Here is a 12,648-nt window from a genome sequence, read left to right as displayed (position 1 = left end):
TTGAGTCACGGGTAGTATCAAAATGAGGGCAGCTTCCCATGGCTAATTATTTTTCTGTCCGGTGTACAGAGTACAGGTAGATAGTGAAGGTCAAGGTGCCAAACAAGAGGGCTGGATCAAGAGGACTTTATAAATAAAACTCTGCGCTGAGCCCTGCAGCGATAAGGGTGGTTATCTCAAGCTATTGGCTATATCTGGTAAAAGAGAGGGCTAGAATTTAAAAATAGGACAGTGGAGGCTCTATCTCACCACATGTAAGTCAATCACAAAACTTCCCCAGACTTCAGTAGCACTTTTATTTAGCATTCATCTATCCCCATTCCTGTTGACATCTCAGATAAAGATTTTTTTTGTTTGACTTGAACTCAACAGAAGCTAAATTTTGTCCCAGGAAAACCACAGCTGCAATTAAGGTCAGACTGGGCTTCCAGGTGTTTTCTTAATAATCAAATAAATAATCCCTATTACATCTGCTTTCATGGTCATCATGTTTTAAAATCTTTTTCTATGACTTTATACATTATTAAAGGTTTTTTACTTGTATCATCTTTGACTGCTGTGTGTCTATAATTTTTACATGGCAAAAAAATTCTCCAATAATACCAATTAATTCTTCCTCCTTAACTTTGCTACACCTCAAAGACTGATTCAGTCAATACCTGCGTGAGCAAATGTCTTCCAAGAAAATGTCTTTATAGCACTTAAGAAAATAGATTTTTTGGTATCAACTTACAATAGTTTTTTGTGAACTATCATCAGCATTGTACACTGAAAATCCAAAAAAATCTGTGCTCAGAAAAAGTTAAGAATTGGCAGGCAAGTTTCACATGTGCATTGTGACAATACCACAGTGGCTCTGATGCATGCCATAGGTGAAATCACTTTGTTACTTGGAGCAGGAAGTTATGGTAGAATCATATTTTTAACAGTCTATATATTTAATACACTGAGAAACACGCTATACATGGACTGAGGGTAATTCTTCAGGGGAGAAGGCAGAAAAAAGAACTTTTTCATGGGAATTTGATAGCTGAGGAGTGTGTTTTAAAATTTTAGCTGTTCTTGCTGGACTGGCTGAGCAGAGTGACAGTCTGGCAGTGTTAGTGGTTAGCTCTGCAAGCCGAGGCTCGAGTAAACAGGTGGAGTAGTGCAATGAAGCCAGCCTTCTTCTGCCAGTGACTTGGTTCATGGATAAACACCAGTCTTTCACTTCTACAGTTTTCAAGACCTTTATTGCTCTGAAAAACACTGTCTTCATTCATCATAGTAAGGTGGTTTTTTTCCTTTTTTTTTTTTTTTTTAGCATGAACTGCAAGACTTCTCTCAGAAACATCACAGATGTACATTAAAAGCTACTGATGCACTGGTGTTTTCAGAAACAATACATCTCAAAAATTAACTTACAAGATATAATTTCATATTGTCTACCATCCCTTGGCAGTTGTGTTTCTCAGCAGAGGAGGGTCATTTGTGGCTCATGAGCAGGTTGATATACTTATGACAGCCCTCAACAGAGCCCGTGGAGTTACTAAAAGAGGTGTCACCAAAACACTGGCCAATATGTCTGCTGCAGATGTCCTTGCTGTCTAAAATATCCACAACTTGAGCTGTGGGAGACTGTTCAGGAAGTTGCCCTGGTATCTTGATCTGAAAGCTAAAAGCAGATTATACCCCGTAAAAGTTTGGGCAACCCTGTTCTTGGAACTGACTTCCACAGTTGCATGGATTTCACCCTTTCCACTGTCCTCCAGACTCATCTGTTAGCTATTTTCTGGTTCAATTTACTTGACCCATCAAGGTCCTTTAGGCAAACAAACAGAAGGATATCAAAGATGTACTGCTGGAGGGTTTTTTTCCTCTGCTTGCACGCTTTGCTCCTTCCCTATTTGCCGCTCTTTCCTCCAGTTCAATGAGACAAAAGCCAAATCCTTCTGATTTAAATTGGGTGACCCCTATCTCAAGATTGGAACTCCGAGGGGAGGATGGGGGACCAATGATGGGGCAGGGGCTGCCCATGCTCACCAGATCTGTGGGCACCTGGGAGAGGCAGCATCTCTGGCCCTCCCCTTCTCCCTACACCTGGCACTCCTCAGGACATTTACTACTTACTACTCAAGTCTGTCTTTAAAAACTTAAACAACCACTCATTTCCTTTACTATTCTGGGTGAGTAATCCTTAGCCATTTTTACAGAACATTACATTTTTGAATACTTTGTACAAATATTAATGAGATAGTCTTCGTGGTGGTTTAATTATTATTTTAGATGGCATAAAGCCAAAGCTAAACTTTCAATAACTTGCACCAGGCCTTTCGGTGAAGTAAGGTTGGATTAAGGCTGCTCTTCCAACTCCAGTGCTCAATCAGGTTGCAGTTGTTGCCTGAGAGACTTAAGGTCAAGACCACATGCCAGCCAGATGTAAGAGGCCAACATCCCTGGGGTCTAAGAGCTGGAGGGTGCTTTGGCAGCACTTGCTCAAGCTGATCTCCCATATTTGAGACTGGTTCTCTCTGTTCTCTAGAGGCACCTTGTAACACCTCTGCCTCAGTCTTCCTATCCGTGGAAGGGGAAACCAGCAGGAGTTTTTGGCTGTTGAATAGCTGTCTGTGAGTCACTCTGAATATACAAGGGGCAAGACAGAAGAGAGGAAGAAAAGGCAAGAAATCAACAGGTGACACATGCCAATGCACACGTAGGTCACATCAAGCAAGAAAAATAGTGACACTGCTCTGAATACATGCTTCCTATTTCCTTCCTCCAGGAGAATCAGGGTGATGAGGATGGTCAGCAGTTTCTGGATGGGCAAGAGACTGTAGCATTAATGTCTGCAAATGGGCATCTTGGAAGCTGCTGGATTTAGTACTGGTAATGAAGATCCCCCTGAGCAAACTATTCTCCAAATGATGCTGGGGACCAGTGCAGGCAAGGAACAGAGCCAACATCTATTTCTGCCTATCAAAAGCAAACAAGCAAACACACACACCAAGATTGCTGTGATTTTCAAAGAAAATTACCAAAGGACAAAACTTGCTTAACTGCCATAAATTATAAAAGCCTCCCTCAATGTTGGTTAATTCTCTTGTAAAAAGGGAGGGAAAAATCCGGAGCAGCTCAGCATGAAAACAATTGTGGGAGGGATAATGAAGAGTTGGCACTAAGGTATCTAGTTGCTAGCCCTGATATCATTAAGTAAGTTCACTAGAAATGTTGAGGTAAATGCATAGCAGTGAATCACAGTCAGGCATGATTAACCTTGGGTAGTATGAACTGGAAATCATTTACAAACACAAAGGTACTGAAGAACATCACAACAGACAGTACATCGAAAGTCATCCCAACAGCAGGAGTTTTGCCAAGAGCTTTGTGTATTTGTGCCACTTTTTAATTATTGTCATATTTTGCACAAAGGAGGATATAAGATCACAGACCCCCAGTGTGGGTAGGAGTTTCTATGGCACCACAAGGTCCTCTGAAACATGAGCACTGGTTGGAATCACTTTTCCTTGCACAGAAGTTTTATAAAATTAGAAGTTTTAGTTGTAACGTTCCAAGGTTTACTGAAAGTACTTTTTTTTTTTTTTTTTTGCCAAAGAAAGACTAAAATCCTGTATCTGTATATATGAAAGAACAAAAGAGTACTCTTTCTTCATCCCTCCCCCACTCCTTAGTGCAGCCCTTCAGATTATAGCTGGTAAAACAGGGGTAGAAATGATTTTAATAAAAATTAGGTGTTTGTAACAAAATCTGTGAAAATTTTCTGACCGTTGAAAATTGAACCTTTTATCACAAAACCAAAAGAACAAAACATTGCTGGATATTCCGAACAGTCCTAAAAGTTTAGAAAACGTCAGTGAAGCTGTAACCAGATGACCCATAGAGAGCTGTATATATTGAGTACAACAACAACAAAAAAAAAACCTTCAAATCCAGCACTATTGTGGCTTTAAAAGCATTCAATTACAAGGAACATGAATCAACTGGGGAAGACTCCAGACAGCTTAACACCTTTGTATTGTTTGCACCTTTTATTGCAATTCTTCAGTGCCAGCTCAGGCAATTATTGTGCATGCTGAGGCAGTGAAGGCCAAAGGAATACCATGCAAAAGGATGGAGCTCTGCTCAGACTTCCTCCCTGCTTTTGCATCATGCTCGTTCTCCTACATCCATCTCAGTTATCTCTAGCATTGTAATAACTGCCCTTATTTATCTGCCTCATTAGGATGCTGCATCAATTAATGGGTATCATCTAATGCATACCAGTTTCTTAATGTTTAATATTATTATCAGTGGAAAGCTATGTCATATTGAGTCTATCTAGGGAGTTAACACATACAGAAAAAAGCCCCTATGAATAATGCTATTCAGAATGACGCGGTTACCATACTCAAACCCCCTCAAACAGATCACCACATATCCTGCATGCTAGGTTTCTGTATTCTTGGGGGTTACAGGTAGCAGCTCCGACCCCAGGGCTCCAGGTCACAGGGTTATATCTGGTTTTGAGGACCTAGAGCCTGAAGGACAAGGCAGGAGGAACATCTTGAGGGGAGACTTCATGTAAATGCTCGGTTCACAAGTGCTTTGCTGCCTGATTCAGGAGGGTAATCAACCTGTCCTTTGAAGCTGCATAAATAATATTTGGATGGAGGTAATAAATCTGCACCAGGGATGAATTAACTGCCATTGAGTCATATAAGCTTGGCTTGAGTGTGTGGCTTGTAACATGCCTGAGGAAAATAAAAAAGACATTTGCAAGAAAGAAACATTAATTTGCTCCTCCCTGTCTTTTCTGTTATTTTTATCTAGGCCTATATGATTTGCTTTGTGTTTTTTGGGTTTTTTTTTTTTTTTTTTTTTTTTTTGGTTTTTTTTTTTTTTTTGTTGTTGTTGCTGTTTGTTACATTTTCACAAGGAAACACTGATTCAGTGAAACAAATCCACAGTTTCTCCTGGTCAGGCACAAATATGCCACCTCTCCTATATCAACGTCGCTCTTTTTTGGCACCCCTGCCAGAAGATGCCAACCGGACTCCTTCAACACTCTCAAGGGAGTGACACCTTGTAAGAGGGTGCAGGCTTTTTTACACCACGGGGACCCCTGGCAGTGTTCGTGCCCCCTTGCACACCTTCCCCCTTGCATACCACCTCCAGCTCCCGGCTGCAGGACTGGTCACTGAAGGGGCTCTCGTCCAGCGGCACGATGGCCTGGTCTTTTCCATGTACACAGGGGAAGAGTACATCCACTACTGTAGAGGGACCCAGGAACACGTGCTCATGCATCCATGTGTATGTGTGCACTACAGGTTCTTCTGGTTGTGCACCTCGTGTGCAGGTGTGAGCTGCTACATCCCCAAAACAACAGAGAAAGTCTGTATTCACGACTGCCTGAGAACCAGGGGTAAAAGTCTGTCCCAGAAGAAGGTGGAAAAGAGAAGAAACCCAAGCAAGGCCAACAGAAGGTAGCAGCAAGAGAACTGGGATCTCGGTGTGTGCCTACATGTCATCCTGAGTTAATTTACCTCACTGAAACACTCAGGTATTCAGCCCTCTATTCAATGACATACACATTTTAGTTTACTAATAGCTTTTGATTGTATTGTTCTCCCTTTTTTCTCATTTCCAGTGTTTGACCTCTCTATTTCTCTGCCATGGCTCATAGTTTTGCACCTCTTTCTGAAAATTTGGCACTTGTAGTTCTTTTTTTTCCGTCTTAGCTGTATCCTTCTAATTTTCTTTCTCCTCTTTTGGCACAGCACTTGCTGGTTCCCTTCCTCTCATCTCCTTTCTCTCCTGCCTCCTTTCCACACCAACAATTTCTCTAACTAGAGGGGCCTCTGCTTCTTGAACACAGTCATTTATCAGTGGTAGTCAGTTGTTTCTACTTCTAAAAATTGTTCTGGGAACCAATACCTGCTGTGGGGTAGCCTTAGCATATAGTAACAATTTAAACATAAGCATTATAAATATACTATATCTAGTAGACAGTACAGTTTCAGAAGGTTGTAATAAGCTCTCTTATTAGGCAAGGAACTTTTCACAACTAACCAGATTCTGAAGTCTGCTGTATCTAATACAGCATACTATATGACACAGTATATAGTCTCAAACCAAAACCATAAACTTATTGGGGCATATTTCTGAACCCATATTCTGGGTTCAGAGATACTCCTATTATGGGTTTAGAAATCTTACGGGATTTTAATCCGATGAAGGAGAAGAAAGGCAAGTAAAGAACATTCCTCATGAATAAAATATCATCTAATTAGAAAAACCACTTTGGAGGATGGCTTATGTTTTACATATCAGCAAAAATAAATGTGTTCATTTCTCCAAAATACCTCCAGATGGCATTAAAACTCTTCTTCTTTTGGTCTTTATTGCGATATTATTTTTTAAAATTATAATTATTGGAATCATTCTATTAACCATTCTCAGCAATCATACTATCAGAAGGCATAAGGCTGCTAATGCTTAATTCATTTAATAAGTTGGGCTAAATATGCTCACATACTGTAATTACATTCCACAACACAATCTGCAGGACAAGCCATTTCTTACACCATGTCAAATCTTCTTCTAGATTCATTTCCAGAAGATTTTTAATGCGTATTTGCAGCAGAAATCAAAACATCCCACAATAAATCATCGTTATTGTACCTCCTTCTGTGACTACTTTTGGCCATGTAACAAATGGTGACACCTTGTGAGATTTACATGATTTAATGCTATGAATTTAAATAACAGGAATCAGAAAACATAAATTATGGGCAAGATGCACTCTAAAATTCACATGACTGACTGTTACAAGAACTTCCCTCCCTCAAATGGGATTAAAAAGGTGAATGGTTTTGCAGAAATTCATAATGCTCCTGCCTAGGTATCTAGCTCAGTTTGGAAGACTGATGATATTTATTTTTCTTTTTTTTTTTTTTAACTTGCAGCCCATCTGTTTCATAGACTGGTTTATGTTGGCAAAACAATTCAGTCCTTTGTATACTAGAGTTAAAAATGGTTAAAGCTTCTATTGTTGCACTAGAGTGAAGGTGAACACTGATATATTACAAGTGCCTGTTCCTATCTATTTCTCGACTTCTTTTGTTAATTCAAAAACATCAACAAAATCGTGAGAGACCAGAGATAGCTGTAATTGGATTTCAAGTAATTCAGAGGTGAAGCTGCAGACTGCAGTCTTTTAAAATTACATCAGTACATCAAAGGCATACGTGACATGATGTTTTTTAGCAAGTGTGACAAACTCCAGCAGCATTAAGGTAATGCCAAAGTCAGGTTGTAAAGGCCAGCCTCGCACACCCACAAAAATTATCTCATATCTATTCAGCGTGATATGGAGCCATTTCACTTGTAAAGATCTCTGACTTACTAGCATGAAAAAGTTCTAGGAATAATTAATGTTTAGTCATTATCTAAAAAGATGTTTTAAGAAAAGCATCAGTGAAAGAGCTTTATCTTAATGAAAACAAACAAATTCTATTGTGCCCAACAAATCTGGTAAAAACATAGCTGCCCTCTCCAATCTTAAACACAGAAGTGACTTACGATGTATGGGCTGCGCTTTTCTCTGGACTCTTTGGCTCTACATCACTTTTCCCTTTAAAAGAGAAGAAGAACATGACATCAGAAATGGGTCAATATGGAAATTGCTCAGATGTAACACATCAATGCTTTATTCATTGCTAACACTGGCCACTCTTGCTCCACGTGCAGACTGCTGCCAAGGCAGCCACAGGGCTGCGAGGCATTGCTGGAGCATTTGCAATCTGGGAGTCAACCTTGACTTGCCTTTTCTTGTCGCTGCCACATGTACTCTAGAAATGTCAGGCAAGGAAACTCCACAAGACAGGCTGCTTAGAGGACATAAGCTTTACCAGGGATAGCATACCCTGGAGCAATAGAAAATATTTCTCTAGGGCCCTACAGCTCTGCTATTGAGAGTATGCCCCATCCAACATGCATATGCTCCAAAACCCTGCTCCAAGAACAGTAATTATTTCATACAAAGCAAAAAAGCACCAGCAGGATCTAGTAAGGCACAGATTAGGACACAGTTCTGCCAATAGATGTTTTGGTTTACATTTATTTTGACAGTTTAAGGATCTGATCTTCAGCTCCTGTAAGTGGGGGCTGGGAAGCCCTTTTTGTTATGTTGCATATTTTGGCTTAGGTACTCAACCCCAGGAGAAGTCAGGTACCCAAAAGCTTGAGGAGTATCAGAGGCCCAAGGGATGCTTCTCTCTACATTTCCTTATGACTCACATGGGTCACATAGCATGTTGGCTTCTGATGATCCCCTTCTTGGGTCCAAAATCATCTATCTGCCCAACACAACTTAGTTACATAGCACAGACACTGGGGAAGCAGGCTGCTAGCTGATGGGGTGGTGCTGCTTCTGCTGCTAAGTCAGGCCAAGTCTTTCTCCTTCCTTTCTCTGCCCCCCACAAAAAGTAAGGCTGATGTTGTTTACTGTAATTATTGCTCTCTCAGTAACCTGAAAGAGCTGCACTTCAGTGTAAGATTTTTGTTTAGCTCTACCATGGATGCACAGGGTATGCCACTACACTTGAATCACCTTGAATTCTGGACCTAGTGACTTTGCAGCTGCTGCTCCATTTGTGTGTTGCTGGATGCTAAAAGTGTCTACACATGAGTTTATGTTGCCTAGCAGAAAAGGAGGCTCAGAGGTTGAGTGTGACTAGTTTACTGATGGATGTGTTTTTCTCCATTACCTTTCAATGACCTTTGTTAAACCAAAATCCACCTGTGCCTTCTGAAAAAAAAATGTGAGAAGTGCTTATTTTGGTCAGGCTGTTTTGGTGTTGAATGATTTTCTGCTCATTGACTTGAGTTGAGTGGGTTATGGATCAGCCCCCAATCTATTCCATGCACATGAGCATTACGTATCAATCATCTGCTGCAGACAAAGTCCTTACCCTCAGTTTCCATACAGCATTGGGGTGCCAGCAACAGCTGTAAGTAGCACCTCTGGAAAACTTGCTGTTGCCTTCAGAAGAGGCAGGAGTTTTCTACCGGTGTCATTCCACTGCTGTACAGAAGCAAGCCGAAGGACTTACTCTAGACAGTGACCTTCTGGAAGCGGACACGTGTCCTGTAGAGGAGGTTCTGAGTATTGCAAACACCTTGCCATGGTGCTTTTGGATCTCTCTTCCCAACTGAGGTGCCTAAACTTTAGTGAACAGGGTGGGGGAAGCTCTGAATGACTTCAAAAACATTGATGTCTCTCTGTGGACTTCAAGGAAAGCCAAACACTAACTGAAGGACAGCTAAAGGCACCTAAAATTTAGGTACGAGCAGGGAATCCACACAGGATGGAATACATCCGCTCCATAATCTCTAGGTCACTTTTTTAGCGGAGAGCTCAGAAAGCATATGCAGATGATGAACTCGCTGGCTAGAAAGCTGTTGCTACAGTATACGTTTGTCAGCCTCAGGGTGCCTGGAGCACTGGAGCTCATCTGCATTATGGTAATTTGGAACAAGAAACCAACAGTAACAGTTGGCATATATTCAAAGATTTTCTCTTCACAAGTCGGGCTTTTTATAAGTGATGAATTATTTCCAGAAATACTGGTTTGTTTGAGTGTGAGAGGGACTATGGATTCCTGAGTGCTTTGCCAGTAGAGTTCACATCAGTTCTACTTTCAGCAATGTATGTTAATGTAGCAACACGGGAAAGAGTGTAAGTACTGTGAGGAGAGAGAAAAGGGAATCTCTGTGATTTAGCCAAACTGGATATTAATGAATTACCCTACAGTAAGCATTTGCAGCTGCTTTTATGCTAATCGTCACTTAACATACTTCTGTGTGGGGGGCGAGGACAAAGCCTGTACAGATGGTAGAACCACAGCAGTCCAGTCTATCAGAGTAGAAAATCAGGCCATTAATGCTTTATCAGTTCTTACCAACTTTGTTCTCACTTGACTGAATCATAGAAATTTTTAAAATGTGTATAGGTTAAGCATAGTTGAATGCCACAGGTACAGTACAGATAAGATTTTTGGATAAGCATATGGAAAAGAGAATTACTTGTCAGAACAACTTGTTTTTATCACACTCTTGGCCAGACTGAGATTTGTTTTCCATTTTCCATGTAACCTGCTAAATGCATGCATCGTGGGAGTCTGTCATTTGCCAAATTGCTAAATCTTCTCTATCTCTGGCTTCTTATGGGTAGATTTGTGTAATCCTTTGTTTTACTTAAGTCTTTTTGGAATTGATAAAGAATATGCTACCCACCTTGCTATGGGACTGATGTTTAGCACACTTTATTTCAGGTGGTAAGCACTGTGCATGTCTCCTGAAATGGGTGTGGACGTGTGTCTGTGTGTGTCTGTGTGTTGGTGTGTGTATGCATACACATGCCTCCAGAAACACATGATGGAAACCACCAGTCCTCAGATCCTTAGCCAAGGAACTGCGAGTTCCTTGCTAGCTTCTACCTCATCTCACACAACATCTTTCCTTATCTTTTTAGATACAACCAGAGGAGATGTGTCCAGATTCTTCCTGCTTCAGAATAAATTTCAAATGAACTTCTGTAGGATTTCCTCTTTGAATAGTAGGTGGTCAGAGAAGGAGTTCTGTCTTCTGAGTTGGAATTTGGGTGAATCACTCAACCTAACTAGGCTAAGTTTCCCTTTCTGGGTAACAGAGATAAACAATATTTACTGTGACAGAGCAGTATAACTTCAGTCGTTATAGGTTTTTAAATGCTTTTATTTCCTTGTGCAGGAAGGATGAGAGAAATGGAAATGTTATCCATGAGAAAGACAATGTTTGCATATGGAGTAAAACCATTGCAAACGACAGGCTTAAGAGCCTCTCCAAAGAAGGCAAGGTGCAATGGGAAATAATTGGGACTCTGAAGATGTGCATTTGGGTAACACAGTACACAGACCACTAGATTTCTTTCCTACATAATGTCATTCGCTAGCATTTATTCATATCCTGTATTGGGTTTGCATGGTATGGTCTTGGTAGCGGGAGGGGCATGGGTTGGCTTCTGTGAGAAGCTGCTAGAAGTCCCCTATGTCTGACAGAGCCAGTTCCACCCCCTTCAAGATGGACCCGCCGCTGGACAACGCCAATCCCATCAGTGACGGTGATAGTGCCACTGTGATAATGTATTGAAGAAGGGGCAAAAACAACCAAACCAGCAACAGCAGCTGGGAGAACGGAGTGAGAACATGTGAGAGAAACAACTCTGCAGGCACCAAGGCCAGTGAAGAAGGAGGGGGCGGGGGTGCTTCAGGCAGCGGAGCAGAGATTCCCCTGCGGCCCGTGGGGAAGCCCATGGTGGGGCAGGCTGTGCCCCTGCGGCCCATGGGGGTCTGTGGTGGAGCAGATCCCCACCTGCAGCCTGTGGAGGACCCCACGCCGGAGCAGGGGGGTGCCCAAAGGAGGCTGTGCCCCCGTGGGAAGCCCACGCTGGAGCAGGCTCCTGGCAGGATCTGGAGACCCATGGAGAGAGGAGCCCACGCTGGAGCAGGTTTGACAGCAGGACTTGTGACCCTGTGGGGGACCCACGCTGGAGCAGTCTGCTCCTGAAGGACTGTGACCCATGGAAGGGACCCACGCTGGAGCAGTCTGCTCCTGAAGGTCTGTGACCCATGGAAGGGACCCACGCTGGAGCAGTTAATGAAGAACTGCAGCCCATGGGAAGGACTCATGTTGGAGAAGTTCGTGGAGGACTGTCTCCTGTGGGAGGGACCCCATGCTAGATCAGGGGAAGAGTGTGAGAAGTCATCCCCCTGAGGAGGAAGGAGCAACAGAGACAGTGAGTGATGAACTGACCACAATCCCCATTCCCCATCCCCCTGGGAGGAAGGAGGTAGAAAAATCGGGAGTAAAGTTAAGCCTGGGAAGAAGGGAGGGGTGGGGGAAAGGTGTTTTTAAGATTTGGTTTTATTTCTCATTATCCTACCCTGATTTGATTGGTAATAAATTTAGTTAATCTCCCCAAGTTGAGTCTGTTTTGCCCATGACCGCAATTGGTGAGTGATCTTCCTTGTCCTTACCTTGACCCATGAGCCTTTTGTTTTATTTCCTCTCTCCCTGTTCAGCTGAGGAGTGGAGTGATAGGGCGGCTGTCGTGGGCACCTGACATCCAGCCAGGGTCAACCCACCACACATTTCAATCTATTTTTCCAGAATTTCCTTTGAGTTTGACATACAGGACTGGTTAGGTCTGTTTCATTTTAAATGTGTTTTATTTGATGTCTTATTCCATCACGTCAACAGGAATCCTCACGGATACAGGTCTCAGAGGTAGTCAAATTCCTTCTACAATGTTAGGAAAAGTGTCTGGGTGCCTGACAGCAACCCTAACTCTTGCCACTGATGAAGAAAAGGTTTCTGTGTGCGTTCAAGCTGTTCTTTGGTTTGGTTGCCATCAGCCATACAGTACCAAGTACAGCTCCAGCCCAGATACAAATATATGCTGATTTTGCTGAGAAGAATGAGTGAGAAGGTAAGAAGAAGCAGGAGGTACTGTGGTGTGGGAGGGCAGAGGGGGAACTGGAAGTAAAGTGGGGTCAGAGACCACTGCAGTAAGGAGCAGAGGAAAGTTGAAAGGAGGTAGGACCAATTTCCTAATCCACAGGAAAGCAGGTT

At 42.3% G+C, this 12,648-nt stretch overlaps 1 protein-coding gene across 3 annotated transcripts in view; it reads right to left on the bottom strand.

Moving 5' to 3' along the window:
* AFF3 (AF4/FMR2 family member 3) overlaps nucleotides 1–12,648 on the bottom strand; it is a 332,912-nt gene that overhangs the window by 116,540 nt on the left and 203,724 nt on the right. For all 3 annotated transcript variants that reach the window (XM_033004937.2, XM_033004938.2, XM_033004940.2), the window contains one exon: nucleotides 7,558–7,609. In XM_033004937.2, the coding sequence (XP_032860828.1) occupies nucleotides 7,558–7,609 (52 nt within the window). The remainder of the gene's footprint in view (nucleotides 1–7,557; nucleotides 7,610–12,648) is intronic.

The sequence above is a fragment of the Tyto alba genome, unplaced genomic scaffold, assembly GCF_018691265.1.
Source record: "Tyto alba isolate M040663 unplaced genomic scaffold, T.alba_DEE_v4.0 Super-Scaffold_45, whole genome shotgun sequence".
NCBI lineage: Eukaryota > Metazoa > Chordata > Aves > Strigiformes > Tytonidae > Tyto > Tyto alba.
Note: the sequence above shows the minus strand (reverse complement) of the source record. Positions and strands in the feature narration are given on the sequence as shown.